Here is a 22,974-nt window from a genome sequence, read left to right on the forward strand (position 1 = left end):
AACGTGAAGGGGGCAGAACCAGGAGAACACTGTGCACACTTACAGACACATTTTTTGATGACTAACTTTGATAGACTTGGCTCTTCTCAGCAATGCAATGTTCTAAGACAGCTCCAAAAGACTCATGATGGAAAATGCTATCCACATCCAGAGAAAGAATTACAGAGTCTGAATGCACATTGAAGCAAAGTATTTGCTCTCTCTTTTTTGTTTTGTTTCTTCTCTCTTGTGGTTCATTCCATTGGTTCTAATTCTTCTTTTACAACATGACTAATGTGAAAATATGTTTAACGTGAATGTATATGTAGAGCCTATATTGGATTGCATGCAGTCTTGGGGAGGGGGCAAAAGGGGAGGAGAGGAAGAGAGAGAACATTTGGAACTAAAGCTTGTGGAACTGAATGTTGTAAACTAAAAATAAATAAATAAATTTTTAAAAATAATGATAAGTGATCGAAGGTTTGCAAAGTGTTGTGCATATATTATCTCATTTGATCCTCAGAATAACCCTGTGAAGTAGGTGCTGTATCCCTACTTGGGGGATGAAGGAACTGAGGCTGAGAGAGATTGACCAGCCCAGGGCAAGTGATGGCTAATAAGTCTCTGAGGCAGGATTTGAAGCCAACTCCTCCCAATTCCTGGAGCTAAAGAAATGGGGACTGTAATTCTTCCAGGGCACCTATGCTGCTCACCTGCTTTGAAGGTAGGGACTCCAAGTGGAAGGGCCTACTTCTGATAAGAAACCCTCTGATGTCAACTGGCTTCCAAAGAATCTTTTCTTCCTCCGACCTCCTCCATTTAGTCCCAGAGCCTACAGTCCAGCCTTGCACTCACTGTTCAGTGCTTTCTCTAGACTAAGAACTCAAGGGAGTTCTTAGTCTAGAGAAGGACTAGGACCACATCTCTTCCTTCCTCAGTTTCCCTGAGAAGAATACATGACTGAGAATATGGCTAAGGCCTGAAGGCTTAGTAATAATTGGTTTCAATCATAATGATGACAGCATTTTTATAGCACTTATAGGTTTGCAAAGTGCTTTGCAAGGATTATCTCATCCTCACAACAGGAATATGTTCATTCTACAGATGAAGAAACTGAGGGAGATGGAGGTTAAGTGACTTGCCCAAGGTGACACAACTAAATAAGTGTCTAAGGCTGGATCTGAACTCAGCTCTTCCTGATTCCAAGTCTACCACTCTATCCACTGTGCCACCTAGCCGACCCATGAATGTGAATGGTTGAAACAGAATAATGAAGAATAATGTGGAACAGAAATGGAACGGATGGAAGACAATGGAATGGAACTGAGTGGAATGTTTGGGGTTGAATGGGATATGAAATGAGATGGGATAATGTGGGATGGTCTAGTGTGGGATGGAATGAGATGGGATTGGATGGGATGAGATGGAATGAGATGGTGTATGATGGGGTGAGGCAGGACAGAATTGCTCCTTCCTGGAGATGACTGACATCTGTATGGTCTTGGTCTTCTCCCAGGGCATGGAGAGAAGACAGAGAGAGACAGAGAGACAGAGAGAGACACAGAGAGAGACAGAGAGAGAGAAGGGAGAAAGACAGACAATACCTAGGAAGCAGTTAAACAGCCTCTTACCAGGAACTGCTCAGATGTAAGCTTGGACACTAGCTCATAGGCCTGCCCCTGGTCCCATACAATGACTCTCCCAAGGGCCTGCGCAGATGTAGCGACATCCTCCTCTGAAAACGTAGTAATCTGTCCCTTCATCAGGCCCACTGCCTGCTGGCTCAGGGCAACGAGGATGCTCTGGTTAAATTCTGGGATCTGGCCCACAAGCAGAGTAGCCAGCTAGGAGAAAGGAGATGATAGTTACTGCCCAAACAAAGCAATTTGGGCATGGGCTACAGAACAAAGGAAGAAGTTGAGACCAAAGTAGAGACTTCTAGACCTAGAGAGCTAGAAGACTGGGGAGAATCTCATGAAAAACTGTAATCTATCACTTTGGGATATTCCAGAAGCATGCTCTGCAATGTGGCCAGTGAATTCAAGGCTTAAAATACAGCATTAACATGGACAAGGTCACAGTTTTGATTTTACTAAAGGACCCCAACAAAGAAACATAATTTCCCTGACACAGGCTGATTCCCCGCCCCCACTCTCCACCCCTTATACCCCAAACCCTGGCCACAGACTAACTCCCTAATCCCAGTCTAGGTAAAAGGAGCCCTCTACCTGCCGGGCAGGAGGCAAAGAGGCCCTTAGGCCCCAGGCATCCATGTCAGTCCTATTGGAAGGTCCACAGTTGTCATTTAATTTCCTTATAACCTTCCATAAAGTCTCTTCTCTGAAGGAATGGAGGGCAGAGGCCTCAGGTGAGAAACATAGGAACTTGTCTGGGAGCCTGTGGGAGAGAAGGGTGTCAGATGAAGGCAGTAGCGGGCAGGATTTGGTCTCCCTCAGGGTTGAGGAGTCTGGTCTCCTAGCGGACCCAGAGGCCCTTTAACCCTTTTTTATGTCCCAGACCCCTCCTGGTAAATTCTGTGGACCCCCTTCTCAGAATAATATATTTAAATGAACAAACTAAAATACACAGGATTGCAAAGGAAACCAATGAGAATGAAATGAAAATGTGATTTCTCTTTCTCTGCTGTTTACAAGCCTCTTGCAATCTGTCCATGGGGAACTGAAGTCAAGAATCCAAATTGCCCTTGGTTGAGGCTCATGGTTTAGAGCAGGGATGGTGAACCTGCGGCCTTGAGGCCACATGTGACCCTCTAGGGTCCTCAAGTGCAGCCCTTTGACTGCATCCAAACTTCACAGAACAAGCCTCCTTAATAAAAGGATTTGTTTTATAAAACTTGGACTCAGTCAAAAGGCCACACCCAAGGACCTAGAAGACCATGTGTGGCCTTGAGGCTGCAGGTTCCCCACCCCTGGTTTAGAGGAAAGAGCCTTAGCTTAGAGCCAGACCAAAGTTCAAATAACAGCTGTGGCCCATGTGATCTTGGGCCCTTCTATGCCTCAGTATTCTCATCAATAAAATGGGAGGGTTCACCAATGACCTCTAAGGTCCCTTCTAGCTCTTAATGCCATGACCCAAGCAATGAAGTGAGTTCTTGGTTAGCTACATCAATGGACACACCTACTTCATGGGGCCCGGCTAGGCGATGCCATAGTGCAGCTGGGCCTGGAGTCAGGAAATTCAAATCCAGTCTCAGGTACTTCCTAACTGTGTGACCCTGGGTAAGTCATTTAATCTCTGCCTCAGTTTCCCCATCCATAAAATGAAGACAATAAAAGCATGTACTTCTCAGGGTTGTTGTGAGGATCGAATGAGATGATCATTGCAAAACCGCTGTATACAGCGCCTGGCACCTAGTAATCGCTGTATAAGTGTTAGTTGTTGTTCTACACAAACCATCACCAGATGACTTCAGAATATATCATGGGCTTAGGGGGCTTATTTACCTTCCATGTGATGTCTTATTCTGGTTGATACCAAAATGGATCTGCTTTCCCCAGCCTGGGGAAAGGGACCAAATTTGTTTTCAGGGGGAGAAAGAACCTGGCCCAGAACTCAATATTTGCTATGTTGTTTTTTTTTTTTTAAGTTACCCACTGAAAATAGCCTGACCCAGAGCTCAGGACTTGAAGTCAGAAGACCTGGGCTCTAGTCCTGGTTCCAGTCCTGACTCCTTACGTAAACTTAAACATGAACAGGTTGCTTCTCTCTTTTTTAGTCTCTCTTTTTTCCTTCTCTGTAGGGGCAATCGCAGCATGAACCACCCCACCCCACCCCCATTCCCCCCTTACTCGGAGATGGTGAAGTTAGGGGTCTCGGCCAGAATAGCAGAGGTGAATAGCCACATCACATTCCTGGGGATGTCCTGCTGACTGAACAGCTGCAGGCTGTCCTGTTGAGAGGCCAGTGGTCTGCAGCTGGAGAAGAATGAACAAGGCCAAGAGAACAAAATCAGAATAATCTTCTGGAAGCCAGGCACAGGCCTAATGCAAAGCAGAGACCAGGTCTACCAGAAGGGCTGGGAGGCTCAGAAACTCCTCTGTCTCCTTTCTGATCTGGGAGGAGGAGAGGGAGCAAGAGGAACAAGAGGAAGGCCCTTGAGAGAGGGAAGGGTCAAAGACAGTGGGAGGAGGAAGGAAAAGAAAAACCCAACTTGGGCAAACCACAATTCTGATAAATGGCAACTGGTGTGATCTGGTTAGTCTGAGTCACCTACAAGCTAGGAAATTATCCCCAGAGGGAGGCCTTTGGTTTCTGCTCTGTATGTCGGGTTAGTTCAGATCTACATCCCAACTAAGGGGGACTGTCCATCTGTCTGGTCCCCCAGTGGGGTTGGGCCCAAACCTCTTGACTCTGAGAAGACACTCACCAATTACTGGTCACAGCCCAAGAAGTCACAGATATCATCAACAGAGCTCAGGTGGATATAGTAACCCAAGAAGGCTGTGAACCAGCCAGGGGCGTGGGGATCACTGAGCTTGTAACACTGGGGTCTGCACTGAGTATCTGAGGGATTGACCATAGGAAATCATCAAAATGGGGACATGGGTTCAGACCTAAGTGGAGTACATGGGACTGGAGACCTTTAAACAGAGGAATTCTGGAGTCAATTAGAATGGCTCCAGAGAGCCAAAAGTTAAATTTTCAGTGAGAAATCAGCATATGCTTGGTTTATTGTTTTGATGATTGTCTAGACTGAATAAAATGATTGAGAAAATGTAAACAACACAGATTAAATTTAAAAACGTGTCCTGCTTACCTTCCCCACCTCTACCCCCCAACTGGTTGTTAAACATTTACCATCATACCACTGCCTTCAAATATATTCCCTATGGGCTATCACAGGGCCTGAAATTCCATCATTAGAAACTTCACCCTTTGGGCTAAGACACTGAAGGACACTGTTAAAATGCAAATGGGAGGTAATCGTTAACCTATTAGTTTATCAAATTAGTTCCAAATCTTATAGACCTATGATCTGATACAGAGGCAAAGGGAAGGGGAGAGAGGAATAAGCATTCATATAGCACCTATGTGCCAGGCACTGTGCCAAGCACTCTCTTGATTATCTCATTTGATACATCACTTAACCTCTGTAGGCCCCAGTATTCTTATCTGTAAAATGAGTAATCTAAGCAAATTGATCTTCAAGGTCCTTTGAGCTCTAAATCTTATGATTCTATCACGACAAAGACCAGAAGTCATAACACACAAGCACATGGGAAGAGGCAGGAAGAGAGTGGAGGGCAGGCAGTGGTTGGGAAGCGTGGGGGCATAAGCAGGGGAGGCTTGGAGGCCATTTCTGCCTTTCTCACAGTTTTGTCTGGGATGAGCCCAACTCCTTTCTTCTTCCCCCAGGAAAGCCTCCCCTAAGCCTTCTAGGCCCATTGACTCACATTCCACTCCAGGGCCTTACCAGTCAGGTAGGAGTAGATGTGATGATATACCTCTTCTTCCCGACCCTTCAAGATAGATGGACCACTACTCACACTGAGAAGGAGAGACACAGAACAAAGAAATTGGAGTTGGAAGGGGCCTTAGAGGTAGTCTAGTCCAACCCATACCTGAAAAAGCAATCCTCTTTACAGGTCTGACAACTGGTTACCTAACCTTTGCTTGAATGCTTCACAAGATGGGGAACTCACTACCTTATAAGGCAATCTATTCTACTGAGGGAGCTTCCTCTACTATTTGATGTGGTGCTCAGAGCACTGGATTTGGAACCAGAGAACTTGAATTCAGATCTTGCCTGGGTGAGATCAGTTCTCTAAGCCTTGGTTCTCCCGTCTGTAAAATGAAGGAGTTGGATTAGGTGACCTCTAATGTCCTTTATGACTCTAGAGATATGATCCTTTAATTGTTGAACAGTTTGCATTTTTAGAAAGCTTCTCTTTATATTTCAACCAACTGATCCACCATAAACATTTATTAAACACCTGCTGTATGCTCCATGCTGAAGGCACAAAGAGAATGGAAACAATCCCTGCTTTCCAGGAGTTTACATTCCTGAGCTAAAATCCACCCTCCTGTAACTTCTACCCATCGATCTTAGTTCTTCCCTCTGGGGCCAGATCAGATGAGCACAGGCCCTTTGCTACATGCTAGGCCTTCAGATATTTGAAAACAGCAATCATGTTTCCTTTAGGGTCTTCTTTTCTGTAAACTAAACACTCCTATTTCCTTCAATTGATCCCCATAAGTATGGTTTCAAGCCCCCTAAATCTTAAAGCTTCAATGGTCATCCTGATCATTATCCTCTGCATTAGCACCAGTTTGTTCATTTCTTCCCAACTAGAAGAAAATGGACATTGATTTCCAGATGTGCTCCATCCCCATCCCTGCCACTGTCCCCCACCTCCCCTTCACTCCCACCCTGCCAGAGTGCCCGGGGGCTCACTCACATGGCTTGAAAGGCTGTGCAACGGGTGTTCTCTGTAGGGAGAAGTTCATTTTGAAGGAAACAGAAATAGAACAATGGCCGTACGTCTGTCCACGTGGCCACAGAGACACTGCCATTGGTCATCAAAGAGAATCTAGTCTCAATGACCTCCTTGGTCCCGTTTGGTAATGACTCCTGGATAGAAGGAGGGAGATGGGCAGAATGGGCATGGGCATCCCACCCCAAATGGTGGAGGAGGATGCCCCAACCCCTCCCCACACCATCCCTGGGAGCTGTCTGTCTTCCTGGACAACAACCAGGGTCCCTGACGGACCAACTCTACATTTTCAGGCTCCCATCTTAGGCTTTAAGGATGAGATTTCAGACAATACCCAAAGGCATCCCAGGGACCCAAAGTCCTCGAACTTTGCCTTAGAGAGGCAACATGGTCTAGTGGGAAGAGCACTGAATTTGAAGTCAGAGAGTATGGATTCAGTTATGCCACTCACTATCTGTGCGACTATCTATAGAATGGGGAGGTAGGATTAGGTAACCTCCAAGGTCCCTTTTGGTCAGTTGTTTTTCAGTTGTGTCTCACTCTTCATGACCACATTTGGGTTTTTCTTGGCAGAGATACTAGAATGGTTTGCCATTTCCTTCTCCACCTCACTTTACAGATGTGGAAACTGAGGCAGACAGGGTTAAGTGACTTGCCCAGGGTCACACATCTAGTAAGTGTCTGAGGCTGGATTTGAACTCCAGAAGATGAGTCTTCTTGACTTCAGGTCTGGCACTCTATGCCACCTTAGCTGCCCCCAACATCCCTTATTTTCCCTAAATTTATGGTCCAATTATCTTAATTTGAATAATTTGCCCAAGGGCTCATAGGTAGTAAGTGCAAGAGCTGAGTTCAAACTTAGATTAACTCTAAAACTAGTGTTCCTTTCTCTTCCATCTTCTTGAGTCAACTCAGCCCAGCTCAACTCCCAGGATCCTTCTGTAGATCCCTGGGTCACTGTGTTGAATCTATGTCATTGTGAAGAACAGAGAACAGAAGACGATACCGCCCCTGTTCTCAGGAAGCTTTAGTGTGCCACTGATCAGGGTCCTGGATGGTACAGATTTGAGGTTGCTTCTAGCTCAAGTCAGGAAGACCTGAGTTCAAATCCAGTATCAGACACTTACCAGTCGAGTGACCCTGGGCAAGTCACTTAATCTCTCTCTCTGTCTCAATTTCCTCACTGCTAAAATGAGGATGACGATCACAGAGCTGTTTAAGCTCAAGGGAGACAGTACTTGTAACATGCTTTCCCGAACCTGAAAGGGCTGCATAAATGTTAGTTATTGTCATTATACTCAATATGTCACTTTTTTTTTTGTTATTCGTGCGCATCTTCTACTCTTTTTGTTTCAGGAGTGTTAGTTTTAAGTAGTCATTGCAGCCACAAATGATTCCAAGCTCTGAGGTCCAGCCTCTTCCCAACTCACCTCCTCCAGGAAGCCCTCCCTAGCACAGGGCTAGGCACACATGCTCAGCATCCAATCAACATGACTAGAGAGAGTGCTTGGGGGTGAGCGCTCCAGGCCTCCTACCCCATGAAGTAAGTCACCTGCAGTCTCCCCTTACCTCTAGAGAGGCACGTTGGACCTAAAGGCCTGGGTTTTATTTCTGCCTCTCTTCCTGGCCCCACTGTGTGACTAGCCCTGGGTAAATCTTTTCCCTTCTCTAGGCCTCAGCCTCCCCAGGTCAGAAAGAAAGAAGGACCTCTAGCTCTAGACAATGATGGCAGGGGGTCTGCCAGGGACAGGAGGTGGGAGTATATGGAAAATCATGGAGATAAGGAGATTCTAGTCCCCTCACCCTGGAGCTGAATTGCTTACAGGGCAGAGCAGGGCAGGAGGTCTGGGAGCTGAATTCCCTGCCCAATGGTCCCTAGGGAGCCCATTTGCCAAATACCAGCTGCTAGGTGATAAATGGGCCCTTGGGGGTAGCTGAGGGTTGGTGATGAGCCTCTCTCTCTCCTATGTGTTTCCCCTTCTACAAGGAAAGGAGCTGCTCCCTATAGACAGGAGTGGGGTGGGGGAGGCCAGGAAGACCTTGCCTTAAGAAGGAAACCCATGGTGAAAGTATGGGTTTTAAAGAAGAGTAGTGAGGTATGAGGATAGAAAAGCCCTTTCACTTAGGATTGGTAGGAGTTGTGTGTGATTGTAGCTGTCTATGCATTGTGACCAAAACTGTCAACTTTTGAGGTGATTCCTTGTTTCCACAATCCGGCTAGCAGCTTCTGTGGGGGTATAAGATCCACCCACAGCCAGCACCCAGAAAGCTGCCGGCACGCTGGGAAAGCACAGGTTCTTTTGATCTGCTTTAATAAGGAAAGCAGGGTTAAAGGGGCTGACAAGTTTACTTTAATCCAGCATACAGACAGCATTCACTTAGTTCAGGGGAAAAAGCCAGCACCCTGAACTTCAGAACAAAATACAAAGTACAAACATCAACAGACAGACTCAATACAGATTCATAGTTACCAACATCTAGGTTCAGCCCGGGAGCTCAGAACAAGGGCTGGCCCAGAGTCACACTCACCACCACTGTGTGGGAATGAGCTCCAAAGAACAAACAGCTAACCCCTGGTTTTTATATCTTTTGCAGCGTCAGGGGTGAGCCACACATGCGACTCACCCACATGACCTAGAATCGTCACAGAGAGGCGGACTTAAACCCACGTGGTCTAAGAGCCTCTGCTCTCCCAGACATGTAAACTAGGCCCTCCCTGGAGTTAGCCCCACCTTGGGCCCCACCTTAGTTGCCAATCCACACCCACTAAGGTTTTACACCTAATAGGGGTTTGGGCCTGGGGCTTAGCAACTAGTAAGACTCAAAGACACTGAATTAATCAAAGGAAACAAAGGCCAAACTCTTCAAGGGCACTTGTTGAACTAAGTGCTAAGGAGCCAACACATTCCTCCAGCATGCTTTACATTCCAGGGCACAGGGTTTAAGGCATGGCATACAGATCCAGCTCAGGCCTTTGAAATGGAAGTTGGCAGGTAGAACCCATGGCACTGAGCTGGCAAAAGGCCCCTAAAAGGACAGAGGGTCCTTTTGGGATGACTTGTACATTGGTGTGAGTCACTTTTTTTGAGAGGGAGGAGGCAATCAGGATTAAGTGACTTGCCCAAGGTCACACAGTTAGTACGAGTCTCAGGTCAGATTTAAGTCCATCCTCATCTGTTTATAGATGATAGAAAGGAGACCCAGAGATATTAAGCAACTCAAAGTTACACAGGTAACAGAGGCAGGTTTTGAACCCAGGTCCTCAGATTCCAGAGAGTGTTCTCTTTTCACTATACCACACTGCCCCCAACAACAAGGCTTGAGAAAGTCAAGAAATGCAAGTCTTGGAACCAGGGGAAAGGTCCGCTGGATCTGTTGCAAAGAGGAGTTGCTGCCCTAGGAATTTCACCAAGAATCAAGAGAAGCACCAGGCCTAGGTGTGGGTCCTCTATGAGCCCCTGCATTCATCCTACACACTCCCCACCCCCAACCCCTATGGCACGGCATAGCTAAAACAGCTCTGGCTTTGGAGACAGACGATCTGGCCTCAAATCATGGCTGGGAAAGTCCCTTCATTTCAGTGGCCTGTTTTCTTCATCTATGAATGACACAGTTGGACTTTTGCTGTTGTGCAGCCGTTTCAGTTGTGTCCAACTGTTCATGACCCCATTTGGGGTTTTCTTGGCAAGGATACTGGCGTGGTCTAGCTCATTTTACAGATAAGGACACTGAGGCAAACAGGGTGGTGTGAATTGCCCAGGGTCACACAGCTAGGAAGTGTCTGAGGCCAGGTTTGAACTCGGGAAGATGAGTCTTTCTGACTTCGGGTCCGGCGCTCTAGCCACTCCCCCTTTGTGGCCCTGTCTTCTTTATCTGTAGAATGAGGTATGTGGATTAGATGGCCTCTAAATTACCTCCTGGAGGAGGCTGTAGTTTAAAAAAGGACCACAGAGAGAGGGCAATGTTTAATACAAAAGAATGTCGTAGTACCATAGATCTCGGGCTGGAAGATAACTAACAGCTCATCTCACCCAAACTTTGTCCATTTCCTTCATTCACTGCCTGCCCAAAGCCAAAGCCAGGCTGATCACAGACAGACACTTGGATTTAACCTGCCATGTCCCACAGTCGGCCTGAGCTGCCCGGGATTCCCAAAAAGTGGGAAGACAGATGCTGGAGAGTCCAGCCCAGGGTCTGAGTTCAGATGTGAGCGGTGGAGGACAGAACCAGTCCTTACCTGATGAGTGAAGTTGTTTGGAAATTCCTCCAACTCAGTCTCATTTCAGGCACCATAGGTGGCTGCAAGCTGAGCCAGCTGCCTCAAGGTGAGATGGTCCAGGGCTTGGAGCTGGGGACAAGCAAAGGGGGAAGGCAGATAAGGGGACTAGGCCAGGACTAAGCCAATTTGGGCCATCCACCTGTATCAGACAGCAGTGATTGGCGAAGAGCTCTGACTCACAGGAAAGAGGCCGCTAGGTGGCACCAAGCCATAAGCATCAACCAAAACTCTGGGGAAGAGTATGTTTATTGATCGTCACAGTCAAGGTCAAGGTGAATCCTCCTAACTGATCGGTTACTTTTCCACTGAGGAAAAACTTGGTATCAAAATGACTCCTAAACCCAGCCCTAGATTGACCCCTATCTCTGGTTACGTACTGGGACTTTTTGGTGGGGAGACAAATGATTTACCTGAAGCAGGGAATTCCCTCCATCAATGCAGATAGCAACTCATCTGTAACTCATACGCTTAGTTAGTTGTTTGGGGGCAGCTAGAGGTTAAGTGGGTCCTCCGTGGCTCCACAGCTAGTACGTATCCAAGGCAGGCCTTGAACCAAGGCCTTCCTGACCCCAAGGCCTGCCCTCTGTCCACTATATACACTGCCTCTCATTTTGAGACCTGACCCCAGGCAAAAACTGGTACAAACTCTGGTATAAGTGTAAGCCCTAACATTGGGCACAGACTGCCCTCTAAACCTGGCCAGAGTCTTAACCTCAGGCTATGTTCTACCTCTGGCCACAGACTGACTCATAGCCAACCAAGAGACCAAACCTCATCCCAGGCTGCAGTCTAACCCCTGAAACTGCATCTAGCCTGGCCATAGGTAAAATGGTGAAAAGAACATTGTCTCTGTAATCAGAGAACCTGGGTCCAATTTCTGTCCCCCGTGTGACCTTGGGTAAATCATTTCACACCCCCTGGGCCACAGTTTCTTCCTCTGTAAAATGAAGGGGTTGGACTATATGGCTTTTGAGTTTCTCTTATTCTAGTTCTGTGATCTCATGATCCTAGTCCCTGGCTGATCTCCAGGCCTGGCTCTAAACTGACCCTATCTTTATATGCAGATCCCAGTCCCAGAACACCTCAGGCCTTAGGCTCTAACAGGGAACTGGCCTCTGACTGGCCACAGGATGACCTTCAACTTCAGATCAATTCTAGCCTTGGCACCCAACTAAGCTTTGGCCCAAGAGAGAGCCCTAACCCAAGTCACAGACTGAGTCCAGACCCTGGATCTTAACTTCTTATCCTGGTCCTAAACCAACCCCAGCTCCAAACTAACTTAGAAGTGCTCCCTAACCCCAGACACCAGCTGATCCCTAATTCTGGAACTCAAAAGAAGATCTAAATCTGGCCAGTGACTATCCACCCACTCATCCTATTCCCCTACTTCACCTCGAGCAATGTGATGGAGCAAAACCAGCCCTGGATATGTAAACAGGGGACCCTCATGGGATTGTGGAAACCTTCACTGAAACATTCACCCTTATTCCATGGACCAGAATTGCCTATTAAGTCCCAGGATGAGGGTGAGTGAACACTAAGAAATCATAGGACCTAGGAATATACCCAGCCCTAAAACTCCAAAGTCCCTCAATTACCCTGTTCATTCCTCGTACTGGGACTTACCCCATCAAATTGAGTGTTGAAAGCAACCAGGTCCCCATACGTGGCATATCGGCTAAATTGGCCAAGGTTGGCATCCAACCAGGCTGTGCTGCTGTTCATCTCTGGAACACAGGTTAGACCTGGCAGAGATGTGGCACATCACCAGTGGTCCCTCCCCATCACTGCTTCAGAGAGGAGCCAGGCATCCATCCCAGCATGAGATACATCCATGGTAGGATACGTAGAGTGGGATACTGGCAATCAGGGAGCAGATGCAGAAGGGAGGGCAAGCTATGGGGACTGATAGGCCATCTAGACCTTCTCTGTCCATTTTTTATTGAGCTATTCCATACATACTTTGATTGATATCCTCCTCTGGTCTATTTTCCATTCCCAATTTGCTTAGTTTCTCCATTTTCCATCCCTTCTCTTTTCTATACTCTCTTCCCATGAACCCCCAAGCTCTACTATATTTCTCTTACTGTTTCTCCCTCTGCTTTGTATCCCCTTTTGCTGTCCCACCCCAACTCACTTATTTCTTCCTCTTTCTCATTCCCCACCACTGCCATTTTCCACCCTCCACCCTCCATTCCTTCCCAACTCAGTTTTTCCTCTCCCTGTTTTCCTCCACTATAAAGTAGAGAGAGCCAAGAAGAGGAGGAAAGCGGGGGAAGTGTTCTCACCACTGGTGTTCAGGCGTGTCAGGACAGGCCACTGGAAAGTTGTGTAGACAGCTTCTTGGGTTTCTTGGCTCATCCCCTCAAATTCCATATCCAGCCCTTGAACACTGGGGCACAACCCCGGCGGCTCCTCAGAAAAGCAGATCCTCACATGGCCCTCCTCCAGTACCCCAGCACCCCCAACCTGACCCTTAGATGACCCCTGCCCCATTGTCCCCTACAGAGAGGACAATGAGAGTGTACCACAAGGGCTGGGCATGACCATTGGGACTGGCAGACTGTAAAAGTGTGCAGTGTGTATATACGTGAGGGGGGCACCTCCCCTGCTCAAGGTTATAGGAGAATGAGACAGGTGTCCCGTAGAAGGCAAGATATAGGCATGAGGCTAGATTGGTGACAGAGAAAGGGGGAAACACAGCATCGGTAACCTGATCGTAGGTAGAGTCAGGCTCCCCTGATCTAGGCTGGGTGGAACCCCACCCCACAGAAGGCCTTTGACCTTATGCCTGAGGACCTCTTTAAAGAAAAGGAAGCAATAGAGTCCCAAGCCCCGAGATATTCTCCAGGTCTAAGAATGGGAGGTACCAGGTGAGGGGTGAGACACAATAGAATTTTGGAGCTTAATGTCAACACAGAAGGGAATCTTCACTATAACACATCCAATGATTGGCTCTCTAGGCTTTGCCCGATGATCTCCCATGACAGAGGGTTTGATACCTTAGGAGGCAGTCCATTTCATCGCTGGATGGGTCTCATTGTTAGCAAGGTCTTCCTTATACTATATTCCTGCCCTTGCTGTTTCTACTTCTGTCCTTGGGAGCTAATTAGAGCAAGGCTAATAATAACTCTTCAACGACGGACCCTCCTCCTCTACCCAGACTGAAATCTTCTCCAATTCCTTCAAACGATCCGTGTATTGTAGTTATGAGTCCCCAGGTCGCTCTCCTCTGGACACACTTCAGAAGTTCATTAATATTCTTCCTAAAACATGGTGCCCGGAATTCAAAGCAATACACCGGCTGTGTTCTCATCAGGGCACAGGGTGGGAGGTGCTCCCCTCACCTTGTTCTAGACAAGATATTTCTATTAATGTAATCTAACAACACATTTGCTTTTTTTGGCTAAAAATCAATCACACTTTTGATCTGTACTCAGCTTGCAGACCAAAAAACACCTTCAGGTCTTTCCCCCTGACCTCTCCCACCTATGTGTATTAGTCCTCACTCTCTTGGCCCTCCTTCGTCCTGCTCACATCTGTATGGAATCTTGCAGTTTGAGACGTTCATGAATATTGAAACAGCAGCCGTAGAAGGACAGGTTGGTATTCCCATTTGTAGAAAAAAGAGCCCAAAGAGGAGGAAAAGGTTACCGAAGGTCACCCAAGGGATTAGAAGCAGAAGCAGGACCAAAACCCAGGTGTCTGGCCACAAAGCATAAGCCTTTACACAACATGCTTCACTACCTTTTCCATGGTTGGAGGGGCTTGCAAAGGTCTCTCATTGGTTCCCAAGGGATAGGAGACCTTGAGAGTCAGAGACAGGGCATATGCAGGGGGGTAGCTGGATTGATGGGACAGGTCTGACTTCCTTGCTTTTCTAGACTTAGCTAAGAGACAGATTTAAACCTTTAATGGAAATGTGTGTGAGAATGAGACAGGATGCCTGAGGCTTTAGGGTGGGAGCCTGATTGGAAAAACAATTTATGTGCCCAGTAATGGAGACCTCCGGGTTCTGCCAGTCCTTCGTCCGGTGATGTGGCTCCGTACTGTGTGAGTTTATCAGAGACAGAGGTTTTGTCTTTCCTCTTAGGAAGCGCACTCCCTGAGAGCAAGGGTCATGTCTTTCCTTCAGACAGAGAGTCCCCTGAGGATAGAGGCCATTATCTCCCCTTTAGTTATGAGGGCAGGGTCTCCTTCCTCAGATTGGGGGCTCCCTGAGGGCAAGGGCTATGTCTCCCCCTCAGAAGGGGGGAGAAAGGGAACTCCCCCTCATGCTAAGGGCTCCCTCAGGGTAAGAACACTACCCATAACAGGGGCTCCTAAGGGTAAGGTGCAGGGTCTCTTCTTCAACCTGGGAGCTCCCCAAAAGCAGAGACCACATCACCCCCTCTGGAAGGGGGTTCCCTGAGGGCCGAGGCAGAATCTCCACCTAGAACGGGAGGCTCTCTGATGGGGGATTATGTCTCCCTCTCAGACTGAGGGCTCCTTCAGTTGTGAAGACAGGGGCCATGGTTCCCCTTCAGACTTGTGGGAGCCAGGTCGCTGAGTAGAGACTGTATTTTCTCTCAGAAGGAAGGATCCCTAGGCGAGGGTAGAGAATGCAGATCTCTCCTCAGACTAAATATTTCCCAAGGAAGGGAGAAGTGTCTTCTACTGAGACTGAACTCACTGAGAGTGAGGGCTATATTTCAACCTGCCCAGACCAAGGGTGAGAGCCACAGACTAAGGGCTTCCTTAAGGACAGAACCATCTCCCGTTCTCTATTTCTCCCCTCCACCTCCCAGCCACAACCCAAGACTCTGTATCCGGTTCTCTGTTTTGAGAAAATAAAGCCCAAACACCTTCTACCTTGGGGGAAATAAAGTTGTTGATTTTGATTAGCCTCCCCTTTTAGGTTCTGGGAAGATGGAAAAGGGGTCCAGTGCCTAGTAAACCTACATGGCCTGGTATTGTTCACAGCCTAGGGTACCGAGGGGGAGGCATCGTAGATCTTCTCTGGACAATGATACCAGAAAGCGCCGGAGGAGAACCTGGAACCACCAGTGCAGGGATGCGGTGTCCTTAAAATCCAGGCGTCCTTGTAGCATAATGGTCCACAAAGCCTTCATAGTGATCAAATGGCAGGCAGAGTCATTCAGCTGAAACAAACACAAGCATTTCCCCCAGATACAGGTTATCCACTTGTCTGTGGGCAGCCCCACCCAAGGCCCAGACACTGGGGCCAGGACCTCCATAGGGAAACAGAGGCAAGAGGCTGAGGGAAAGGTACAAGACAGTCTAAATGCCAGGCCATTTACTGGGCATATCTCCCTCCCCTCATCAAGCCACTCAGCCTGAGATCAAGAGAAGGCATGTTAAAAATCCTGGGCCGCTAGGATTTGTGAAACATGAGGCATTGCCCCGTCCTCTGTCCTGAGCCCATCATAACCTCTTCCATCACCCACCCTGTTATCAGCAGGTCTCCTCCCAGTTACCTGGCCAAGGGCACCCTGGAGTTCTGTGAGGTTGGCATAGCTAAAGATTAGGGTCAGGGTCTGTGCCATCCCTGGATCCTTACACTGGGCCCTGCCCAGCCCCACATCTAGTTCCTCTCTGGTCAGCTGGGACTCATGGGCTATCTGGGGATCAGAATCCAGAAGACAATGTCAACAATGGAAGAGAACAGGGACCACAGGGTATCAGAGGCCACAGAACTAGGCCCCCACCCACCCTCAACCACAACCCCAGACACACTCTGGATTGCTGCTTCACAAAACCACTAAGTTGTCAGAACTTGTTTCTAGGCCTTGCCACCTTCCCCATCCCTTTCAAGGCTCTTCTCCTCCTCCACGGACTTCCTACCCCTGGTGTTCAGACCCACCACATAGTGCCCTACCTCTCAGAACTTCCCCATTCAAAAGATTTCCAGAAAAGTAAAGAACCTTACAGATCATATGATTTGGGAGTGTTCTTAGAGACCACCTAGTCTAACCCTTTTATTTTACAGATGAAGAAACGGAGGCCTAGAGAAGTTAAATGACTTGCCCAAGGTCACTCAGCTAGGAGGTAACTCAAAGCCTGCGACCATAAGCTCTACATTTTTCCCCTCCACAAAGCTGCTTCATAGAATAATAATAATAATGCCGACGATAGTAATGGCCAGCATTTACATAGCACCGACTGTGTGCCAGGCACTGGGCTAAATGCTTTATAAATGTCATCTCATTAGATCCTCACAACAGCCCCAGGCAGTCAAGTGTTACCATTATTCCGGTTTTATAGTGGAGGAAACTAAGGCAAATAGAGGTTAAGTGACTTGTTCAAGGTCACACAGGTCATTAAGTATCCGAGGTCTTCCTGACTCCAGCCCAGTGCTCTGTCCACTTTGCCACCCAAGTGCTTAGCCCAACCCAATGAGCCTTAGAGATGAGGAAGCTGAGGCCCACAAAGGTTATGATTTGCTCAAGGCCAACTCATCCCAGGGCTTTCATGGGGAAACTGAGGCAAGGAAATAGGAGAGAATTCCCAGAACTACTGGTACGAATGGAAGAGGAAATGGACTCTGTCCAAAGATGTTCCCAAGAAGCCAGGCTGTTGTGTGGAATTTCCAAGGTCAGAGGTATCAGGAGCTGGGGCTTTTGGAGAGCAGTAGGAAAACTTTGAAGGGGGCATTTCTAGCCTCCAAGGAGCAGGGAGGGAGGGCATGGCAGGTGAGAAAGCCTGGGAGATAGTGTCCATAGGGCCTCCTACTCACCTTGTTGCAGATAAACTCCCTTAGGCTGATGTCTTCTGTACTTTCTCCAGAGCTGAGAAACAGGCAAAAAAGGGGGGGGATTCACCCTCTAGTCATCACATCCCACCCTCTACTTGGCTGCTAGCCCCTCTGCACAAGCTGAACACTGTCTATCGTTAAACATCTGGGATGAATGCAAAGACTTCTCATTGGGACCCAAGGGCTGCTGGACTCAATGGAAGAGTCAGAGCTTCATGGAATGAAGGACTCTGCTGCCTCTATTTTCCGTCAGCACCTCTCTGGGGCTCCCTGTTAGAGGGGAGATCAGTGTAGTATATAGCTTAGGACTATCCATATTCTCCCACCTGCCCCCTACTTCTCTTGAGAAGCCACCAGGTGTGGCTAGAACCTGGGGAACACTACATTCTCATTAAGAACCTAGCAACTTCCTCTCCCCTCTATGTCCTCTACCCTCTACAGCTATCCCCAGACCTGAGATGGGTGGACAGTAGGAAGCTAGTAACAGTTAGCAGCAACAGACCGTGAGATTTGGTATTGCTTCTATTTACCTGAAAAATGTCAAGGACCATAAGACTTTTCCATTTAACTCACAGCCAAACCCTTCTATATGTTACATCTCCCCATTTGAGAGCAGGACTCACCTTACTTTTCTATTTGTATCCCCCATGCTTAGCACAATGCTTTGTACATAGTAAGGACTTAATACATGCTTTTCACTCCCTCACTTCCTCATTCATTCAAAGGCTTTGCTAAAAAGCTTGCTGGCTGGGTGAGAAGCCCTTTGCCCAGTGTAGCTAAATCAGGAATAGCTATGCAGACCTCATGCTGGTGTGGATAGGTTGTCTGAGGATGCTGAATAGATGGAAGAGCGAGGACCAGTATGAGTTTGGGGAGGGGGAGAGGAAGGAGTAAAGGGGCTTAAGAGAATTGGGCTACCAGAAACAAGTACAGGGATAGTACTGAGGCACTAAGGAAAGCCTTTCTCCTTCTAGGCCAACAGAGTGTAGGGTGGGTTTGGACCAAAGGGTACTTGTAATGGGAAGGGGACAGAGAAGTAAGACTTTTCAGAGGCCAGGGAAAGGGGCAGGGGCCTCTGGGCCTGACAGGTCTATGGAGGAGATATATCCCAGCCTAATTTTGTCTCTCCTCTGCCCCTGGGATACAACTCAGGGCGGAGGCTATGCTGGACGTTGGGGAGGCATTGTGGCCTCAGGACACCTGAGCTGAGAAGGGGCTGCCATCTCTGCTCATACACTAAGCAGAAGAACAAATAGGAGAGACAAAGGAACTAAGTCCCAAGGTTAAAGCCCCAAAGTGTGTTTGGGGCAGGAGAGGGGGAAGGAGGAAGTGACTAGAGGTGACTAATGAATAAATGCTTGTTGATTGAGTGAATGATTGCTTTCTAGGAAAAATGTGATTGGTAAGCATATTTCTTCTATAGAGACAACCTCTGAGGCCCCAGCAATTCAGGTCCCTAGATTCCCTGTTGACCCCAAGTTCCGTGACCTGATGGGTCCCCAGCTCTACAGAACTCTTAACCCTTTCTCCCTAAATCCTTAGCCCCCTGCAGCTCTGGCTCCCCTGACTTCCCACTTTCAGGACTCCTACTCCTTGAATCCTCTCATTCCCCGCCTCTGTCCCCCAAACGCTTGGCCTCCAACCCCTGGATCCCCAGAATTCTAGCTCCCAACTCCCTCCTACCCACCTACCCGAGGGGCTGGTCTGGCCTGCTCAGAAACAAAGTGAAATAATCTCCTCCTTACCTGGGCTCACCACCGCACAGTGCTGTTTCTGGGGGGAAGGAAGGGAAGTATAGTGAGGATTCCTGACTCAGAATGTCCCAAGAAAGGGGAAAAAAGGGGGAGGGTATATGCTTCTAAGACAAGAGATACTCACCGTTTATCCCAGTGCCCCGGCACTAAGGGAGAAAAGAAACAAGAGATATCTGACGACTTGAATCATGGCCTTCCTCCCCACCATCCCTCCATCTTTCCTGTGCTATTTCCTTGCCTATTCTGGGCCAACCAGTTGGGGGATCCAGGAGAAGGAGGACACATGGGCCATGCCTTTTTAAAAGAAGATCCCATTTGGGCTAATAACAACTCCTCGTATACGTGCAGAGCTTTATAGTCTAGAGACCATATTCCCAACTATCATCTCATTTGATTTCTTGCAGCAGCCCTGGGAGGGAAGCAGGGCAGGCATTACTACTTTCACTCGACAGAAAGTGAGAACTACAGCCCAGAGAAAGGTGGTGAACTCCAGGTCCAACCAGCAAATTAGTGGCAAGGCTGGCACCGGAACCCGGGACTCTTGACCCCTACCTAGTTCAGGGCTCTTTCCTTTGAGCTGAATTCCTCAACATGTTAAAAGCAAACCCTCCAGCCCAAACCAGTCTGGCTCGGTTCACATTAGTCCTTAGTAGGTCTGCTCCTGCCCAGACCACAAGGTACCCTGGATGGACCCCAGCTCTGAATAGTAATATTAATGATAATGATGATAAATAATGTTAATAGCATTTCTCAGAGGCAGCATTCCGTCCTCACAGAGCTGGCTTTGGAGTCCTGGGTTTAAGTTCTATTTTTGACTCATACTAGCTGTGTGGCCCAGGCAAGTCACTAAATTCCTCACTATATCCAGACAACACTCAGACCAAAGGATCTAGAGTACATGGGATCTGCTTCGGTGGAGGGAGTTTCCTTACAAGCCAATGAAATCACAGCACCAGACCCACCCCAATCCCATGATGTGGGTTTGCAAAGCCTTTGGAGGGCACTGTTTCATCTGATCCTCACAACAAGATAGAACCAGGGTGTGGTCTGGGCCTTGGGTTCTCCCTGCGTCTAAGCCATCAGGAGCACAGTTAGACAGTTAATTCTCCTGGAGAAATTTGGAACCCAGGATAGCAATAGGAGGAATGTGACTCAGAAAGGGCCTTAGGTCTTAGCCTCCCACCCCGCCCCCCCCCCCATCGCCTCCAACCCCAGTCAACAGGTGCAGCTCCTTCCCAACCCCCATGGCTCTAACTCACCGGGGTGTCGTCCTCCAAAGGGATGGTACTGTTCCCCAAGGCTTTGCTCCCTGTGTTGGCGCTCCCCATGGTAGCACTGGTCCCCGAGACTTGAATCCCTGTGGTAGCACTGGTCCCCAAGGTGTCTTCGCTGATCCCCAAGGAGACATTGTTCTCTGTAGAGACGGTCCCCAGGCTGACGTTCTCGAAAATTTTGTTCCCCGACATGTCGTGGTTCTCTGTGGTAAGCTTGTTCCCCGGGGTGGCACTGTTGTTCCCTGTGGTGAAACTGTTCCCCACGGCAGTATTGTTCTCTGTGATGATATTCTCCAGGGTTTTGTTCTCTGTGGGGGCGCTGGTCTCCATGGGGGTGTTGTTCCCAGAGTGGGTGCTGATCCCCAGCGAACCGTTGTTTCCCATGGAGACGCTCTCCGAGGAGGCGTTCCCCACGGAAACGTTCTCCGGAGTGATGGCGTTGCTCCCCAAGATATCGCTGCTCTGTGTGGTTTGGTTGCATGTGCTGGAACTGCTCCCCAGGATACCGCTGTTCTCCGTGGCTTGGTTCTCGATGGTGGAACTGTTCCCCCAGGTAGCGCTGCTTTCCGGGATTTGGCTGTCGGTGGTATTCCCCAAGATACTGTTGCTCTGCGGGGCCTGAATCCTGATAGTGACATTGTTCCCCATGGAAGCGTTGATCTCTGAGGTTTTGCTCCCCAGGACATTGATCCCTGTGGCGGTAGTGCTCGCCGTGATACTGTTGGTCCCCTGGGCTTGGTTCCCCAGGGTAGTACGCATCCCTGCGACGATATTCTTCCCCATGATACTGCGGATCTCCGAGATTTTGGTCTCTGTGGTAGCATTGCTCCCTGTGATTGCGTTGCTCCCCAAGATATGTTTGGTCCCTGAGGTGATGTTGTGGCCCAAGGTGTTGCTGCTGTTGTCCGAGGTGCCGTTGCTCTCCGTGGTGACACTGTTCCCCCGAGTGGAGCTGTTGCCCGGGGTACCATTGTTCTCTGTGGTGGCATTGTTCCCCACGGTGGTCTCTGTAGTGGCGTTGGTCCCTTTGGTGGTAGTCCCTGTTGTAGTAATCCCCAGGATAGTGCTGTTCCCCATGGTGGGGTTGTTCCCTGCAGCCCAGGACAGCCCTGTACAGCATGGGTGAAGACAAGGAAGGGGCTACACAGGCTGGCCTTGAGGGGAATGGAGGAAGGGTGGACACTGGGGCTAGAGGGAGATATCCTCAAAGCAAACATGTAAAGGTATTTTGGGGGGGTCTCTTGGGATCAGCACCATTGGCGAGGTCTGCCCTACCCTAATGCCCTCTCCTCCAGAGGTCCTCCTTCACCCAAGGGAAGCTGATAGAAAATGAGTGGGTAGAAGGGAAATAGAGATGGCCCTGGACTGGGGGGCTCAAGAGCCCTGGATTCCATTCCCAGTTCTGCCACTAACTTTCTGTGTGACTTTGGGCAAGTCTTTTCTCCCTGGACTCAATTTTCCCCATCTATAAAAGGGGTAGGGATGGGAGTGGGGGGTATGACTAGATAATCTTTAAGGTCTCTTCCATCTATGACACTCTATGTTTTGTGTAGAGAAAGAAAAGGTTAGGGGAGAGAGAACAGAGAAAGGACAGAGAAAGAGGAGGCAAGGGGTAGAGAGAAGGAAGGCTCATTGGGTAAGGCTGCCCACCCACTCAGCTCACCAAGGCATAGTCCCGGCAGCAGAGCCAGGAACTGGGTGGGGAGACCCATGGCTCCTAGGTCCTCTTCCTCCCAAGTAGCAGCTCCTGAGCCTCAGAAAAATAGGGGGTGAGACCCTCGCACACAGTCCCAGGTGGCCCCTTCTTAGCCCTGGGCTGAGGCAGAATAAAACAACTCTCCTAATTGGGGCAAAAGGGGGTGGGTGTGAGTAGGAGAAAGTCTCAGGAAATCACCCACCACCCTCCTTCCAGACTCCCCCAACTCCATCCTTTCTACCACCCCTTTCTACCCCATCTACAACCCCTAATCTACTTACCTCACTCCCTCAGCCCTATTTCACTCCTCGGATATACTATGGGAGGAATAGAAGGACCTGAAGGTAGAGGGGAGCAGGAACTGCCCTTGGGTGTGGGCATGGGCACTGACCCCGTCATCTTCCCCAAGAAAATGAGACCCAGCCAGTGAATGAAACTCAGCCCCACTATGCAGGAGGCTGATTGGGGATGGGTGGGAAATTAGCTTTATTCCCCACCTTCTCCTCCTCCTTCTCCCTGAATGCCACCCATGGTGGTCACAGCCTTAAGCCAGGTCCAGAGCACTCCTGAGAAATAATGGATACCACCCTGGGGAATAGGATGAATTCATTCACTGCATAATAATACTTATTAATGATGGCAATTTGGTTCATTGGGCTAAGAATAGGACTCCTACTTCTGTTCAGTACGGCCTCAGTAACACCCACCCTCTAACCCCCAAAGCAGGAGAAAGAATCTTAGGCTCATGAGGGCCCAAGTTCTCATCCACTCACTCACCCACTT

The 22,974-nt window shown here is 48.7% G+C and overlaps 1 protein-coding gene across 1 annotated transcript; it reads right to left on the reverse strand.

Annotated features, from left to right (window-relative positions):
• Positions 1-15,604: 15,604 nt before the first annotated feature.
• Positions 15,605-21,572, reverse strand: LOC118832149 (sericin 1-like). The gene is made up of 5 exons (XM_036739569.1): positions 20,481-21,572; positions 19,346-19,367; positions 19,213-19,240; positions 17,450-17,501; positions 15,605-15,854 (listed from the first exon to the last, which is right to left on the reverse strand). The coding sequence occupies exons 1-5, from the start codon at positions 21,570-21,572 to the stop codon at positions 15,651-15,653; spliced, it is 1,398 nt and encodes a 465-aa protein (XP_036595464.1). The 3' UTR covers positions 15,605-15,650.
• Between the last annotated feature and the right edge of the window lie 1,402 nt (positions 21,573-22,974).

The sequence above is a fragment of the Trichosurus vulpecula genome, chromosome 9, assembly GCF_011100635.1.
Source record: "Trichosurus vulpecula isolate mTriVul1 chromosome 9, mTriVul1.pri, whole genome shotgun sequence".
Lineage (NCBI taxonomy): Eukaryota > Metazoa > Chordata > Mammalia > Diprotodontia > Phalangeridae > Trichosurus > Trichosurus vulpecula.